At 36.8% G+C, this 17,913-nt stretch overlaps 1 protein-coding gene across 4 annotated transcripts in view; it reads left to right on the top strand.

Moving 5' to 3' along the window:
- Nucleotides 1-17,913, top strand: part of EYA3 (EYA transcriptional coactivator and phosphatase 3) — a 105,008-nt gene that overhangs the window by 46,399 nt on the left and 40,696 nt on the right. For 2 of the 4 annotated variants that reach the window (XM_012750561.2, XM_075995633.1), the window contains exons 5-7: nt 4,732-4,798; nt 7,275-7,411; nt 14,233-14,370. In XM_012750561.2, coding sequence (XP_012606015.1) covers nt 4,732-4,798; nt 7,275-7,411; nt 14,233-14,370 — 342 coding nt within the window. The remainder of the gene's footprint in view (nt 1-4,731; nt 4,799-7,274; nt 7,412-14,232; nt 14,371-17,913) is intronic. The other 2 variants (XM_012750562.3, XM_075995645.1) reach the window with 1 other exon arrangement.

Genomic DNA, 17,913 nt, shown 5'->3' with positions numbered 1-17,913 from the left:
TGCTCTTAAGATGATTATCCTTAACCTTGTATATTTCCTATGTATTAAAAAAAAAAAAGGATGACTGTAGAAAAAAAGGTATATCTATATATTATTTCCTCAAAGGTGATTCTATTCCATTGGTTCTCAAATGTTTAGCATATATAAGAATCATCTGTAATGCTTGTTTATAATGTAGAATTCTGGCCTCACCTTCAGAGATCATTCAGTAGATCTGATATGGATGGGAAATCTGCATGTTCAAGAAGTTAGCTAGGTGATTCTTATACATATGGGAAACTGTACATACTGTGGGAAACTGCTCTAATCAGTGAAATGTCTCCTCTAATTTCTTGAATATCCCACTCATCCCCAAGAAGAAGGCCTGTTCCCTAAAATCTTATACTTTACATTCTTCAGGGCCAGGAAATAAGTTGAGTGTTCTTGCTCCTTGCAAATCATTTCTCTTCCTTTTTTCCCTTCAAAAACATTAGTTCCTTTGAAGTCTAACCTGTAACTTGCTCTGCCTTCTCTTTTTTATTTTTTTATTTTTTCTGAGACAGAGTCTCACTCTGTTGCCCAGGCTAGAGTGCGTGGCATCAACCTACCTCACAACAACCTCAAACTCCTGAGCTCAAGCGATCCTCCTTCCTCAGCCTCCCAAGTAGCTGGGACTACAGGCATGTACTACCACGCCCAGCTGATTTTTTTTTTCCAGCATATTATGGGGGTACAAATGTTTAAGTTACGTGTGTTACTTCCTCCCCCTCGACCCTGGCTAATTTTTTATATTTTTAGTTGCCCAGCTATTTTCTTTATATGTTTAGTAGAGATGGGTTCTCACTCTTGCTCAGGCTGGTCTCTAACTCCTGACCTCATGAGCTCAAGTGATCCTCTCAGCTTGACCTCCCAGAGTGTTAGGATTACACGCATGAGCCACTGCACCCAGCCATCCCACCTTACCTTTTTTACCTTAGATTGTACTCCCAATTGTTCTGTTCTTTAAAGACTAGATTCTATATTTTCTTCTACTTCTAAAATCTTATTGTTCTTTGTAATTTTTAACATTCACGTAGATGACTTATCCAGTACCTCTCCTGTCTTTGATCTCTTTATTTTCCTTCTTACTCAGTATAGAATCTGTGGTCCCTTTTTTTTTTTTTTTTTTTTGAGACAGTCTCGCTTTGTTGCCCAGGCTAGAGTGAGTGCCATGGCATCAGCCTAGCTCACAGCAACTTCAAACTCCTGGGCTCAAGTGATCCTCCCACCTCAGCCTCCCAAGCAGCTGGGACTACAGACGCAAGCCCCCATGCCCGGCTAATTTTTTGTTTCTATTTTTAGTTGACTGGCTAATTTTTTTTCTATTTTTAGTAGAGATGAGATCTCGCTCTTGCTCAGTCTGGTTTCGAACTCCTGACCTTGAGCAATCTGCCCGCCTCAGCCTCCCAGAGTGCTAGGATTACAGATGTGAGCCACTGCGCCCAGCCTAGCTAAACTTTATTGGATAAAATTATATTCCCAACTCGTTAATTACACTTCAGTCATAATCACAGTGCCTCAATGGTTACTCAGTGTGCTTGGACATCTGACTATATTTCCCTAGTGAGTTTTGCCTTTTAATATTTCACATTACCTTTTCTCCTTGCAAAATACCAATACTCACTCACCTTTCCTCAGTCTTAACTGATGACTACTCAAATAAAAGCTGTTGGACTGGAAACTATCTTCTCATCCCATCATCAGATCTTCAACCTGCCTGTGTTTTTACCCATGTTTTCTTGCTTCCTTCTTGTCAGAATGGAAATAGTATTCTTGCTCCTATAAAATGTAAGTTCTTTTATCTGTGCTCTATATCCTATCCTTTCTCACCTTCCCCAAGGATTATAGTGGTGTAGTTATCCAGCCACCAGTCCTACATCATCACATTCTTCTCTTTTTAATCCTTCCTATATTAAAGAGACGTGCTCTGGTAGGTACCATCTTAAAACACAAACAAAAGCCTCCTCTTTGATTCCATATGTCCTGCTGGTCATAGAATTTCTCTTTATTCCATGACATATGAATACCTCTGAAAAGAGTTTCCCTCACTTACTTTCTTACCTCTCTTTCACTCTTCAGGTCTCTCAAATTTAGATTTTACCCCCACTCTTCAATGAAACCTCTCTTGTCAAGGTCATCCTTTACTTTCATATTGCCAACCCTACTAGACATTTCTCTCTACTCATATTCTCCCTCTCCACTTTTCCTCCCACCCTTCTCTTTTGATGGCCCTTCTCCCTCTGAACTCTTGACTGTTTGTGGGCCTCAGAGTGTGGTTCTAGGCTACCGTCTTTTCTCTTTCTGGATCTTCCCATCCATTACATTACTTTAAATATCTATTTTTTTTAGAGACAGAGTCTCTGTCGCTCAGGCGGTCATAGCTCACTGCAGCCTCAAACTCCTAGGCTCGAGCAATCCTCTGCCTCAGCCTCCTGAGTAGCTGGGATGACAGGTACATGGCACCGTGCCTGGCTAAATTTTAAATTTTTGGTAGAGACAGGGTCTCACTATGTTGCCCAAGCTGATCTTGAACTCCTGGCCTCAAACAGTCTTCCTGCCTTGTCTTCTCAAAGTCCTTGGATTTATAGGTATGAGCCATAATACCTGGCCTACTTTACATATCTTATACATTGCAAGTGAACTCCAAATTTATATTTCCAGTCTGACTTCTTCCCTAATTTCATTTGTGAATCAAACTTCCAGTTTGACATTTCTACTTAGATGTCTAAAAGGAAAGTCATACTTAAAATTTCTGAAAAAGAGCTTTTGATTCCTTTAGCCCCCATCAGATCTATTCTTCTCCCAAACTTGCCCATCTAAGGAATTGGTATTATCCCTGCTCAAACTAAAAACCTAGAAATATCATTTATTCCTCTGGTTTATTCATTCCCTATATTCAAATCCATCAGAATGTCCTGTTAGTTTTACCTTCAGAATATATTTCAGGATCTTTGCTTCATCCCCATTGTTGCTACTCTTGTCTAAGCAAGCATATTACTTACTTGATCCCCCTATTGTGTAATAGCAGATTATGTCTTGACTCTCTATAATCCTTTCATGATTCCCAAGTACTGCCAAGATCAAGACTCGCTTATTCTCTAGAGAAATAAAAATTGGCCTGAGTCTTCTAGGATATTTTGTTGATCTCTTCCAGGATTAAATTCAATTGGAGGAGGATAAGGGTTTGGGTTTTTGTTGTTTTTTAGGAGATGGAGGTCTCTCTGTTGCTCAGACTGGAGTGCAGTGATGTAATCATAGGTCACTATAGCTTCAAACTCCTGGGCTCAAGTGATCCTCCTGCCTCAGCCTCTGGAGGAGCTGACTATAAACGCGTACCTCCATGGCTAATTTTTTCTTTGTATTTTTCTAGAGATAAGGTCTCACTATGTTGCCCAGGCTAGTCTCAAACTCCTGGCCTCAAGCGATCCTCCTCCCTCAGCCTTCTGAGTTGCTGGGTTTGGATTTTTTAAAGTACTTGTCAGCAGAGAAAGAACCCATCATACAGAATTTGAACTTAATTTACATTCTATGTAATATATGGTAAGAACTTTAGAGCTAATTGAGATCTTCATTTTTGTCAAAATGATTATTGATGACTGTGATCTTCAAGTTTCCAATAATTAGTTTTAAAGACCTTAATCAATGGTATTGGACGAGATCTTCTATGATAAAGTCACAGGTGTTGATTTGTCTTACTCTTGGATGTAAATTGATCCTGTATCTGCTCTTGACCAGGGTTCCCTTTTTGGGTCAGGCATTCTTTCAGGGAACCTATCTAGACATAAAGTTAATTGGTTCACCTTGAATCTCTATTCACAGTAGAGCAACCTCCTTTGTAGATGAAGGAAATTCTTGAGCAGTTTAAAAGTCTGGTGAAAGCTCTTTATGTTGTAACTCTGTCTACAGTATGGATTGAAATAATTCCTAATAAATAGGGTTCTGCCACCTGTCAAACTTGAGTCAGGTGTTTAGGTGTTTACAACATTTATCCTACTTGTAATTGTGAGAGCAAGCCTTCACAGTATCTATTCCAGATGAAGTCATGAGAATCAAGAGGACACTGTTTAGAAAACTAGTATCTTTACTTGCTAGTTCATCAGAGCATCACATCAGTTCCTCAGGTCTGTCTCCTCTTTGCCAAACTTAAAGCCTTCGCTACAAAGCAGAAAAAATAGTCGTATAGAAGCGTACTTGCATCTGTTCTGCTGTTGATTATACACAGCAGTGGCAATGGTTTTCTAATAAGATTGGATGCTTCCTCTAAATCTGTCTTTCTGTAAGCCCTTCTTAACAGCCTTTTATTCAGAGTAGAGTAAGTACCCAAAGAATAAATAAGCTGAAGAAGCATAATGTGGTTTCCTAGGTATGGATCTTGCTTTTTAAGTTTGCCTGTGAGTATAGCTGAGAGCTTAGGGGGTTGCTTCATCTATGGTTTTAGGTCAGCGATGAGTGAAGGTAGAGATCAGTCAGTACCAACTTTTAGCTCTTTTCCATGTCCCCCCTCATTCTTGTTTCACTGTCTCTAAAGTCTGTGAACAGGTCTGTAAAGACAAAAGTGAGGTATTTTCTACCATATAGTCTTTCAAACTTTCTGGTATCCAAATTGTGTTCTGTTAATTAGTTTGAAAGACTATACAGTGAGATATGCAGTTTTCTCATTCCATTTTTGAAATGTTCTAACTTTTTTACCTGGTGATATTATCTTTCTTTCAGTTATGACATGCACCGATTACATCCCTCGCTCATCCAATGATTATACCTCACAAATATATTCTACAAAGTAAGTTGAATAATTATTTCCAAAATATATGTGCTTTTTCTCTAGGTTCATTGCAAAATTGATTGTGATACTTAACTTATTTTCACTTCTCTTGGTCTCTCTGTCCGTACTCCAATTCCCTCTAAATATAGTGCACGTGGCTTCCTTTTAAAAAATAGATGGTTGCCTAGAATGGATCACTGTTACAGAAGAGCTCACACTAAATGAGTAGACACTGAAAATGCAAAATAGTGTTAGTGATCAAAGCATATACTTGATTGACCTGTGATCATTCTCTTTTTTCCTCTACCTTGACATACAGATCAATAAAAACACTCAAGCCAAGCCCAGACTAGGATTTCTCAGTCTAATCTGTATTCAGTTTCTTGATTGAGGAGTGTCCTCAGAGTAGAACTAGGCTTGAAGTTAGATATGTTTGGGGGGTTAAAGTCACTAAGAGATAGTGTTTTGGCCCTTTATGGGGTAAGATCAGCATTTAAGATCAACTAGACTACTCATCACCAAAAGAGGTAGGCGCAGAACAGTGTGTATACTAAGCTCCCAACTGTACATTCACGAAGAATTGACCTGTACATACAAAAACATACAAGTGCCCTTATTAAGCCAGGATATATACTAATGTGCTTACAAATGCAAGATACACAAGGAAATTAGTAACATAGACGAGAGATGCCTAGGGGGCTGTTATGAAATGGAAACTGGCTTTTCCCCCCTTGTTATACCCATTTGTACCTTTTGAATTTTGCATTACATAAAAAATAAACTAAAAAGTTAACTCAGTGAGTTCTCCAAATTTTAATCTTGTGTTAACATTAATGGTGTCCTTGGGCTAGCCATTTTCCTGTGATTCTCTTGTGTGAAATGACTGAATCTATTCTCTGGAATTATTATAAAGAAATTAGATACTAAATGTGAAAACACATTTGAACCTTGGGCTATAAAGAAACTACTTGAAAAAGGAATTATGGTCTTAAATATATCTGGAGATCTATTTGAGATCACTAAGATTTTAAATCATTCCCATGTGACTTGAGTATAACAACTATAACCCAAGCTGTTTCCTAGATTCAACTCTGGCTAAGAAGAATAGACATTTTAAAATTCAATTTCTTAGAATCTACCAAGATGTGAATATGTTGCATATTCAAGATTCACTAATTCATTCAAAAAGTGTTTGCATACCTGCTACATTCAAGACACCTTATTAGCTATGCCTTCTATCTTAATTTAGACCTCCTTACCACTAATCTGAACCATTGCATTATAATTTTTTAACTGGACCTCCATTTCTAGTTTCTCCTCCCCCTTCTAAAGCATTTTACAAAACAATGTCAAATTAATCCTTATTAAAGAACATCTCTGTTCCTATCACTCTTTGCTCAACAATTTCAGTGGCTCCCAATTTCAGATTTGTCTGAACTCTTTTAGCCTGGCATTGAAGATTTTTGCTGTCTATCTTTCTATCTTTGGCTTGCTGTTTCCTTTCTTTTAATATAATCTATGTTCCTTATAGGCTAAAGCCCTTGCTTTCCTTCCTATGTACCTTGACAGGGTATTTTTCTTGTCCTAGAACATCCTTTCTCTCCCATTTCTGTACCTCCTATCTGCTCAGCTCATATACCACTTCTTCTTTTTTAACCTTTCTTCATTTACCTCTTCCCCAAAAGGTACAATCCCCATATTTTGTTGTCATGACTTATATGGTACATATAGCATTCTCTTTCTTAATTATAACATAATTCACCAACTATAATAATTAATATCTAAAAATTTAGTATAATATCATGGATGAAATTACTGTGTCACCCAGCCAGTATAAAGTCCCAGGGATTTAACTGCTGAATTTAATCCCTAGCTGTCCCTGATGTGGTTGGCCCCAGCTCGTGGCAGCATGCTGTGACTTAAATATCAGGGAGGAGATTGAGTCTTGTCTGCAACTTCCCAGATTTTATTATTTACCTGGCTTGATTTGAGGATATGGGGACCCATATCCCTACCTGCTATTTCCTGATGAGGTTACTTACCTTTTCTCCACTAGCTTCACTCTCTTTTCCAAGTTCCCCTTTCCCTCTAAGACCTTTAGCTTGGCCCAGGGTGCTGGAGCCAATTGCCAATCCTGTTCTATCCAGTTTTCTGTTTTTAGGGTTTTATTCTGTGTGTAGACATAGGGCATAAACAAGTTTAATCCATCCTTATATCTCACAAAAGGCCATGAATGTTTATAGGAACATAATTGGAACTTGGGAGGATGTATCAAACTATTACATTTTTCATAAAATTGTTCCTTGGGTAGGTGATGGTAGAATCTGAAAAGGAGAAAAGTGGTCTACTTTCTGACCCATAAGAGCCATTTTATGTGGAAGGTTAGTCTCCCTGTTGCTAGTTCTTTGCTGTTGGTAGTATTAGCTATTTTTACCTATTTTTCATAACCAAAATAAATTACACATGAAAATTTTTGTTTCTTGAATTTTTCCAGACCATATGCACATATCCTCTCAGTTCCCGTTTCTGAAACTGCTTACCCTGGGCAGACTCAGTACCAGACACTACAGCAGTCTCAACCCTATGCTGTCTACCCTCAGGCAACCCAAACATATGGACTACCTCCTTTTGGTAAGGCATCCTATTGTAGGTAGTTTCTAATAATGTTGATTTTATTCCCCAGAAACTTCTATCAGCCACACTTGCTTGGCTGATCAGAAAGCTGAAAGATGTGTCATTCTTTACACAGTTCTTACTCAGTTATGTGTGTGGTGGAAATTGGGCATGCAGTGTTCTAACAGTATGTTTGATCCGTAACCGTGTAATATAAAAATCATAGTTTCCGATACTCATTTGTTATCCACCAAAATGTAGCTATTTCCATAGTGCTAAATCTGACTCTGAAGCTTAGAATCTTTAATATTAGAAACTCTTTGAGGAATTACTATTGATTTGACTTATTTTATTTATAGTATAACATTGTACCATAGGTAAGCATAATGAACATATTTTGAGGTGGCTACAACCAGGTAGTCTAAATATCCAGAGAGACTATGCCTCATAGTTTTACTCTGTGGTGTTTTTTTGTTTGTTTTTTGTCAATTTCTCCCTTTCCTCCCTTCCCCACCCCTGCCTCATTCTGATCAAATGTTGTTCTGCTGAACCAAAAAGTCATCCTAGAATTTGGGAAATCCCTAATTTTCTATAATCTTATCATGTGCGTAGGGAGTTATTTTCATTGGTTTTAGGTATCTTGGGTATGAACTGTAAATTAGTTGATTTACCAGAAATCACTCTGAAGTTCTTTGGGCAACTTAATATCTGTGCTGATTTTTCTATGTGTGTGAATTGATAGATAATACACATTGTGCTTCGTTGACCCTTTCCTGCTCTCCTAGAACTGGTGTCAGTAAATTGAGAATACTGTATTATTTTTAAATATGTAATATGTTAATAATTTATATCACTGCAGACTTTATGTCAATAAGCTGGGAATATGAAAATTTTCCAGATAGATCACCACACATTTTTGATGTATCAACGTTGTCTGCTTTTGGTTTCTATATTCCTACTTCTCCTGGCCCATTTGGCTAGTATTTTATGATAGTGACAGCCTTCTTTTAGGCTTGTTAGCATTCTTTGGCTCCTGGTAACTGCTAGAAACAAAAATTGGGGGTTATGTTTAATGATAGTGGGATAGTTGATAAATTCATGAGAGAAGGGAAACAGAAATTCTCTTGTTTCCCCATTTGTACGGCCATGCCTCCATGGCTGTCAGTATCAGCCAGTATATTCAAATCTTGTATTTGTGATATATTTAACCAGCCAAGACTGAATAGTGAATTGGCCTTTTGGAAAAACCCTCTGTGAATATGTGTTTATTTCTTTTCAGTTATTTAAAGCTGATTCTACAATAGCTGGCTAATAAGAGGCTAGCCATTATAATTATTTTCACAGTTTTTTTTATCCTCTGTTTTGACTTGAATTTCTTATTAGCAAGCCCAAGCCCTTTATATTTTAATAACATTGTTTAACAGTTGGTCATTTCTGCTGTTCAATATTATATAAAACTTCAGTTATATCTCTGAACTCAGTTTATGGAATACCTAACATAATGCCATGTATGTATAGAGTCTAGATTTAATGGGTATTTTTTTATGATGACTGCATTTCCTTGTATTAAGAAAGAAAGAAAATGCTGTAAAGTAAATCAATCTCTATTAAAAACTTGAAGGATAGAGTTTTATGTTATGAAGAAATATTGGCTCCCTTAATAATCTGGTTTTATTTAATATTTGTGGGCAAGAGAGACTTGTGTTTCACAATTTTTTCTATCAGTAATTCAGAGAGAGATAATCATTATCTTAATTTGGCTTTAAGTAGTGTATGAAATTTACCAGAGAGAGATTTAGGTTGGGGCTAATGTGAATGTTAGATATCACATCTTCTCAGAATTTACTAGAGAGGGAAATTAGATGTTTGTAATATTTTTTAAAGTGATTATATTTTTAAAAGGCATTTTCTAGTGTTTTAGCATGTGGATTTTTTGGGTAATGTGTTCCTTAAATATGAGAAAACATTTGATTTCTTTATTTTGAAATCAAGATTTTGGTACATTTTATTATCTTAGTACTGTCTATTTTCAGATTAGCTGGTCTGTGATTTCAGATATAAGTAGTGCTTCAGAAAATCTTGTAATAATAATATATTTATTAAGTGCTTATTAAGCAATATGCTAAGTAAGCACTTCACACTTTATATTATTGTCTCATTTAATCCTCAGAAGAGTCCTAAGAGGTAAGTAGTAGCATTTTCCCTTTTTATGGATAAAACTAAGGTTTAGGTAAATCACTAGGCCAAGATCATAAAATTAGTAAGTGCCTGGGATTAGAATTGAACCCATGTCTGTTTAATTCCAGCAATGTTCATAACTTTAGATCTACATCAAAAAGATGGTTTCAGAGTTGAGTTTGAAATTAAAAACCTTCTTTCTCTTGAAGAAAGAAGAAAAGACTAGAAGAAATCTAGGAAAGCTATATTATGAGTAATCTTTAAAAGTAAAGGGATAGTGGCCGGGCGTGGTGGCTCACACCTGTAATCATAGCACTCTGGGAGGCCGAGGCGGGCGGACTGCTCGAGGTCAGGAGTTTCAAAACCACCCTGAGCAAAAGCAAGATCCCATCTCTACTATAAATAGAAAAGAAATTAATTGGCCAACTAATATATATAGAAAAAATTAGCCGGGCATGGTGGTGCATGCCTGTAGTCCCAGCTACTCGGAAGGCTGAGGCAGCAGGATTGCTTGAGCCCAGGAGTTTGAGGTTGCTGTGAGCTAGGCTGATGCCATGGCACTCACTCTAGCCTGGACAACAGAGTGAGACTCCGTCTCAAAAAAAATAAATAAATAAAAAAATGAAGGGATACTGATCAAATTCTTTCTAGAGCTTATATACAAATGGGGAAGGGGTGGCAAAAAGAGAATTAGAGATTTAACTCTTAGTGGACTGACAGAGTATGTGTGAGGAAAAGGGTACTCATTTATTATTAGTGGGATTCATAAAATATGTCGTTAGCTGCCACTATTCTGATATATCTTAAAAGAACTTTAATATGAGATGGAAGGAGTTGGCAATATTTATTAAGAGCGTTAAGGAGGTTTATTTCATTTCCCTTAGTGAAATTCATAGATTTCACTTTTGGGAGTTTAACCTATGAAACTAATTAGAGATACTCACAAAAATTTACTGACCAACATATTCATTGCTGCATTACTTATAATAGCAAAAAATTGGAAACTACATATTGAATAGTAAGGTATACATTAAATTACAGTGTATACATGGAATGGAAAACTAGCCATTATAAATCATACTCCTAAAAAATATTTAAGGTCTTGAGAAAACAGTATATTATTAATTAAAGAAAGCAGTATGTAACACTGGAAACACAATGTAATACTAATTTAGTATTTTTAAAAATATGCATAGAGAATAATTTGGAAGAAAATATGGATTTTTTTTTAGACAGGGTCTCACTCTGTTGCCCGGGCTAGAGTGCCATGGCCTCAGCCTAACTCACAGCAACCTCAAACTCCTGGGCCCAAGCAGTCCTCCTGCCTCAGCCTCCCAAGTAGCTGGGACTACAGGCATGTGCCACCATGTCCAGCTAATTTCTTTCTATTTTTTTTAGTAGAAATGGTGTCTCCCTCTTGGTCAGACTGGTCTTGAACTCCTTGAACTCAAACGATCCGCCCGTCTCAGCCTCCCAGAGTGCTAGGATTACATGCGTGAGCCACCACGCCCAGCCAAAATGTGGATTTTTTAATAGTACAAACACAATAGATTTTATTTCATTTACCATGGAACTGTGCAAAGCAGGGACAAAGTTTGAATGTGCACAGATTTCAGTTAACACATCCCATGCAAAAGTGAGAAATATCTTTATTTTTTTTCTGTGTGGTAAGGGTACGTGATTTTTTTCTTTTACTTCTTGTATTTTCCTCATTTTCTATAATATACATCTACTTCATTTATAATCAGGAAAAAGTACTCAGATTTTAAATTACTTAGCATTTATAATATCTCATAGCAATGAGCTATTGAATCAACAAACCAAAATATTCTTTTATGTCTTTTTTTCTTTAGCATAGGGTGTACTTCAGTTCCTAACCAAACTAATCTCTAAAGGTCTACTACTCTGATCTGTGTTACTGTAACTGAACTGATCAGATTAGTTTGGTTAGTGACTCACCAACTGTGAGGCATTTGTGCTAAGAAACTTGGGTAGAGTTTGCGATAAGACCCCACTAGGGGGCGGCAGGAGCATAGCACTCCAGAACAGACTTTCTTTTCCATTGTTAGACCCACAGTTTCCCCGCAGCAGGCTCTGGGTGCTTACAAGTATCTAAGAAGCTTTGTAGTTGTAGGCATAGAGTAATGTACTAGGAGTCAGGTAAACAGGATTTGGTTTCTTTGTTTGCTATGGGCAGTGGTGCTATAGAGTCACACCATTTGGTTTTGCTGCCTATTATCTGGAATTCTGTGAGGGTTGCTTCTAGAGGAAGATATTCACATGCCTAAAGAGCAGGGCTGCAGTGATGCTGGAGGCAGAGTCTATATTGTCTTTTATTCCTTCATTCCTCATAAAATAATTATATATATTAAGTATCTACTGTGTGTTTTTGGCCAGAGACATTCCTACTTATCTTGGACATTTGTGTCCCAAGTTTTGACTTTGTAAGAGGGACCATTCATAGACATTTTACAGTTTGAAACTTAAAAAATATATACTAAATAATAAGACCAGTAAAACATTCTCAGTTGATACTATTATTATTAATAAGGCTTTATTTTAGTATAGTGTGATAATAAACATGCTCACAAATACAACACATTAGAGTCAAACCCTATTTGGAAAGAGGGAAAAAGAAATTACATTGGAAAAAGAAATTACATTGATTACAATAAATCTGGAAGTCATCGTAATATTGAAATGGCAATTTATCATAGCACGTGGTATACAACTACCAAGAGTGATGCCATTGTTCACATTTTACATCATAAATGTTTTAAAAATAACATTCTCAAATATTTTTATTGTTAAAAATCAAACATAACATAAGATCTTAGCTGTGGCTAACCTGCATAAAACATATTTAAATGATCATGAACTAAGGGGGACAGGGCAACGTTCCTAATTCATGCTAAAGATACCAGTGTTCCTGTCTCTTCAAATAAGTTATTTCATATGGTTAATAGTTTGGAAAAAACTATGACATTTTCTATATTTATGCAGTAAGAGTTTGGGGCAGAGCAATTACCATGTCCCATTGTCAACCTTTTAAGATTTTCAAATTTCTTTTTACTATTCTTAAATCTACTTATCAACAAATTTGACAAATCTGAGTTGCACTGAGGTATCTCAGTGTCCTGGGGAGGCAGAGTTCCTCATTCTCAAAGTATAATATTTTTTATTGAACATAGTTATTGATTGACTATAAATTCTTTGTCAGATTAGGAGTAAATGAAATGAGTTAATGTTAAATTTGAAGCCATGGCTAATCTAAGTATTGATTTCATACATGGAATGTGTTTGATTGATAAATCTTATTAGACCTGTCCGCTTCAACAACACCAACCCAGCAACCATAGCTATTCAGAACATAGTGCACAACTAAAAATTAAATTTTTTAAGAAATAGGCTTTTGCATAGCCAAAATTAGCACCAAAACTATACACTCATGAGTATTTAGCTCATAAAGGATATACTTAGGCTGTCATACAAAAAGCAAAGCTTTGTTTATGGTTTTCTAGTTTATTGCAGATTAAAAGCCAGAGAAGTCAAGAAGTGACAGATCACTTCCTGAATCACAGAAAGTGATATAAGAACCTAAAAATTATAGAACTATAATTGAGTTCTATTTAGTACTAAGTAAATGTCTTCACACAACACAATAGCCTCTATGGCATCTCTGTAATGTATATATGTGTGTATGTATATATATGGCACTGCACAATATTGATCTTTGTAACAATAATTCTGAGAAAATTTGAAGGTATGTTTGCTATTTCCTCCCTGCTAAGAAGGCAGGAAAGGATATAAACATATATTAGAAAGATTGTCCCTCAGGAAGGAACATTATAATAAAAATAAAATAAAAGTGAATAGCCATGATATCTATTAATATGAGATAGATTTATATATTCTGACATGGAAAAATATCTTTCAGAGGTATTATGTAGAAAAGCAAATTATGAATTGTATATATAACATGATCCCATTTTTGTTAAAAAGATTAGTGAATATATAGAAGAAATATGGGTAACTCTTCTGCAAAGTGTTCATAGTGGTTAAGTCTGGATGATGAGATTATATATGACTTTATTATATTTTTAAGCTACATATTTTTGTAATGTTAAAAAATAAGCAGGTATGCCTTTCCTAATCAGAAGAAATAAAAATAACAAAATAACCAACTTATGAAGGCAGAGAAGCATTTACTATATTTTAGAAATATTTCGTGCTTGTTTAATGGGTAAGTGAATTTTAAACTTATGTGGAATGTCTCCCACCATGACAATACAGATAAATAATTTATCACTGTACATGAACATCAGACACTCTTTAGGCCCTGGAGACAAAAACTCCAGTTGGGTGTCAGTAACTTTTTTCTGCATCCTGGTCAATTTTCTACAACCATTGAAATGAACTTATATACATATCACTATTGGGGTCTGTCCCAAGATTTTTGTTTCTTTGGCCCCATCCCCTAATTCTTTGAAAGTATATTTGCTTGTGGTATATTACAAGTGGGACAATTAATAATTTTCTCTTAACAAGCAAATTTATTTTTAAGATTTAGATTTTAAACCTACTGGCTGATATTTGAAAGCATAATTATGCTCCTCAGTCCCAGTGTATTGTTTGTAATTGGTCCAATTTATCTGATTCAGGTGCATTGTGGCCAGGTATGAAACCTGAAAGTGGTTTAATTCAGACTCCATCTCCAAGTCAACACAGTGTTCTTACCTGCACTACAGGGTTAACCACAAGCCAGCCAAGCCCAGCACATTATTCTTATCCCATTCAAGGTAAATAGGCATGGTTGTGTGTGTGTGTTTTAATTATTATTGTTGTTGTTGTTTCTTGTTTGTAATCTACCTGTATCTCCAAACAAATTGGGCAATACAGGATTCTGTCTTCTAAAATAGAAAGGAGTGATACTTGCATTTGTGCATGCTTTTTGTGTTAGGCAAAGCAGAGCTGAGGAGCATGGTTTATAAGTAGTTTATTTAGCCTTTGAATGTGAGTTGCTTAATAGAATTGAAGCCTTCCCTTTTGCATGTTGGTGTCTAGAAAATCACTTTGATTTTATTCTAGTCTATTCTCAGTAGTATTTTGTCCTATAAGTGAGCAAAAGACTCTATGGGTTAGAATTTTGCTGACTTCTTTTATGTGAATTATCATAGTGGTACATGACCACTACGACGTGTGCTGCTCTTCTGCTGTGGCTTTGTCACACCTACACCCCATTTACTACTTGAGAGCATTTATGTTGCTCAAAATGTTCATTCTTATTCTATCTCAGTATAAAAGTCATAGGATTAAAACTTAAATTCTAAATATCTTTGCCTTCAGGGTTCTTCTTCTAAAAGTTTAGAATTGTTAAGCTTAGACATGGAATCTTTAAAAAAAAATAAATAAATAAATAAAAAAATAAAAGTTTAGAATTGTGACGAGCATTAGGAAAGAACACAAAAAAACCTCAAAAAACTATAGAATTAATTGCCTACCCTTCCAAATCCAGTGCAGGCAATTTGCCGTTGCTCCAGACTGGGATTAGTGTCTGTGGACCTGGCTTCTCATCTGCCTTCTTTCTCCTGATTTCTCCCAGTTTTAAAATTTTATTCCTTATAGGCCGGGCGCGGTGGCTCACGCCTGTAATCCTAGCACTCTGGGAGGCCAAGGCGGGCGGATTGCTCGAGGTCAGGAGTTCGAAACCAGCCTGAGCAAGAGCGAGACCCTGTCTCTACTATAAATAGAAAGAAATTAATTGGCCAACGAATATATATAGCAAAAATTAGCCGGGCATGGTGGCGCATGCCTGTAGTCCCAGCTACTTGGGAGGCTGAGGCAGGAGGATCGCTTGAGCCCAGGAGTTTGAGGTTGCTGTGAGCTAGGCTGACGCCACGGCACTCACTCTAGCCTGGGCAACACAGTGAGACTCTATCTCAAAAAAAAAAATTTTTTATTCCTTATAAAATGGTTAATATAAGGATAAGTATGAGACAGCAATAACCTGTCTGCGGCACTCTTTTTTTTTTTTTTATTTCGGCATATAGTACTCTTTTTTTAATATATTTTTTTATTTACCTTTTTGTTTTTTATTTATTTATTTTCTGTTTTTGATTTAAAAGTTAGCTGTTTAGTTTGTGCTGAAGTACTCTTAAGAACATTGGTGATGAAAAAATGTTGTGATGTAGATTAGATTGAATAGAAGATTTTGATTTTCAATTTTAACTGTTTTCAAAAATGATTATTACTTCTGCTTAGTACAATGGGAACAAGAAGTGGTCACTATGTTCCTAAGCCACCTTTACCTCCTGTTGTGTACTGAGTCTCACCTTTTCTTACTTATTTTCCCTTCTTTCTTTCTTTGTCCCCTCCTCCTTCTTTCTTTCTAAAATGAGAACAAACCAGGAGGGAAAAAACTTGAGAGTGTGACTTTGCCTTCTGCAGCACCTTCTTTCATTTTTATAAAGTAATTTCTCTAGGTTGATGTGCCTGTTGGGTCCAACCACAGGCAAATGAAGTAGCCAAATCCCTCCTAAACAGGTATTTCCCTGATGACTACACCTAGGTTGTGAAAGAAGAGTAAGGGTTCTCTTATATTAACAACCCTCTACCAAGGTGCTGGACTTTGAGGAACCTGATAGCTATGTTTCCTTCTCCCTCCTTGTAAAACAAGAGGAACCACCTCTTTGGGGATCTGTTGGGACTCAGTGCTTTAAAAGAGTCGTGAAAATATCCCTTAAACTTCAGTAATCACTGTCCTTATTTGTTATCTATTAGTACACTTTTTCCTTTGGATAGGTTAACCTGATTTCCCCTGTTTTGATAGTAATGATAATTGCTGGTATTTATGGAATTCTTACTATGTTCTCGGCATTGTTCTAAGCAGTGGATAGAGACGTTTTTCTCCTTACATAATCTTCACAACAACCATATGAGGGAATTGGCCCCATTTTACAGAGGGGAAACCTGGGGACAGAAGAGCTTAGTAGTATATCTATATCCTAAGTCACAAAGTAAGTAAATAATTAAAGCATGATATAAGCTGGGCATTCTGACCCCAGAGCACAAGTACAATATTTATGATTGTCAGTATTGAGGTCATGGTATTAATATCAGCTCTCCCATATTTGAGAACCTATACTAACAAATATCTAAATTCATTTTTCTTCCCTTTTCCTGGCTAATCTGTTGGCCCATTTTTTGTTCATTAGAACTTAGCACAGGATAGAAATTAAAGCAGAAGTTAACCATCAAGTTACCAACTTTTGCCATTTATTCTGAAGAAAAATTAGTAGAAAAACAAGTGGTAAAATGAAATATAGGTATTATTAGATGATTTTAATTACCTGGGTTCACTACTTTCAATACCACTCTCCTCACTCCCACTTCCCCTTTCCTTTAGCATGGATAATGAAGCAGCTAGCTAGAACTGCTTCTTTCCCCTTACATGACTACCTGATTTTTTTTAGGTGGTCAAAACAGCAATATTCATTCATTCTACCCTCAAGCATCCTGCAGTTGACAGCAGCTCATCTTCCCTGGGGAAGTTAGGGAAGTTATCTCAAAAACAAATTCCAGGCCGGGCGCTGTGGCTCACGCCTGTAATCCTAGCTCTTGGGAGGCCGAGGCGGGCGGATTGCTCAAGGTCAGGAGTTCAAAACCAGCCTGAGCAAGAGCGAGACCCCGTCTCTACTATAAATAGAAAGAAATTAATTGGCCAACTGATATATATATAAAAAAAAAAAAAATTAGCCGGGCATGGTGGCGCATGCCTGTAGTCCCAGCTACTCGGGAGGCTGAGGCAGAAGGATCACTCAAGCCCAGGAGTTTGAGGTTGCTGTGAGCTAGGCTGACGCCACGGCACTCACTCTAGCCTGGACAACAAAGTGAGACTCTGTCTCAAAAAAAAAAAAAAAAAACAAATTCCACTTCTGGCTTGATTAACTCTTAACAAAACCCTTTCTTTAGTTTATACCTCAGTGGTACCATAATGAGAAAGGACTTGCCCTTGTTCACACAAGAAAATCCTTTGAATGGGTAGATCAGGCTGCTTTATAGTATCAGTCATTTCCTAGAGTCTCATGTGACTATGTGGCCCTGTCTTTCGTTACTTTCTTCAGTTCGGATGGTTTAATTGATTAAATAATATTCAAGGCCAGGCATGGTGGCTCACACCTGTAATCCTAGCACTTTGGGGGGCCAAGGTGGGAGGATCTCTTGAAGCCAGAAGTTCAAACCAGCCTGAGCAAGAGGGAGGCCTCCACCCCACAGCCCCTCCCTAACTACCCACCCCCTACAAAAAATACAAAAATTAACTAGGTGTAGTGGCATGCGCTTAT

This window comes from Microcebus murinus, chromosome 2 (assembly GCF_040939455.1).
Source record: "Microcebus murinus isolate Inina chromosome 2, M.murinus_Inina_mat1.0, whole genome shotgun sequence".
Lineage (NCBI taxonomy): Eukaryota > Metazoa > Chordata > Mammalia > Primates > Cheirogaleidae > Microcebus > Microcebus murinus.
The sequence above is the reverse complement of the archived record's forward strand: the minus strand, read 5'-3'. Positions and strand labels throughout refer to the sequence as shown.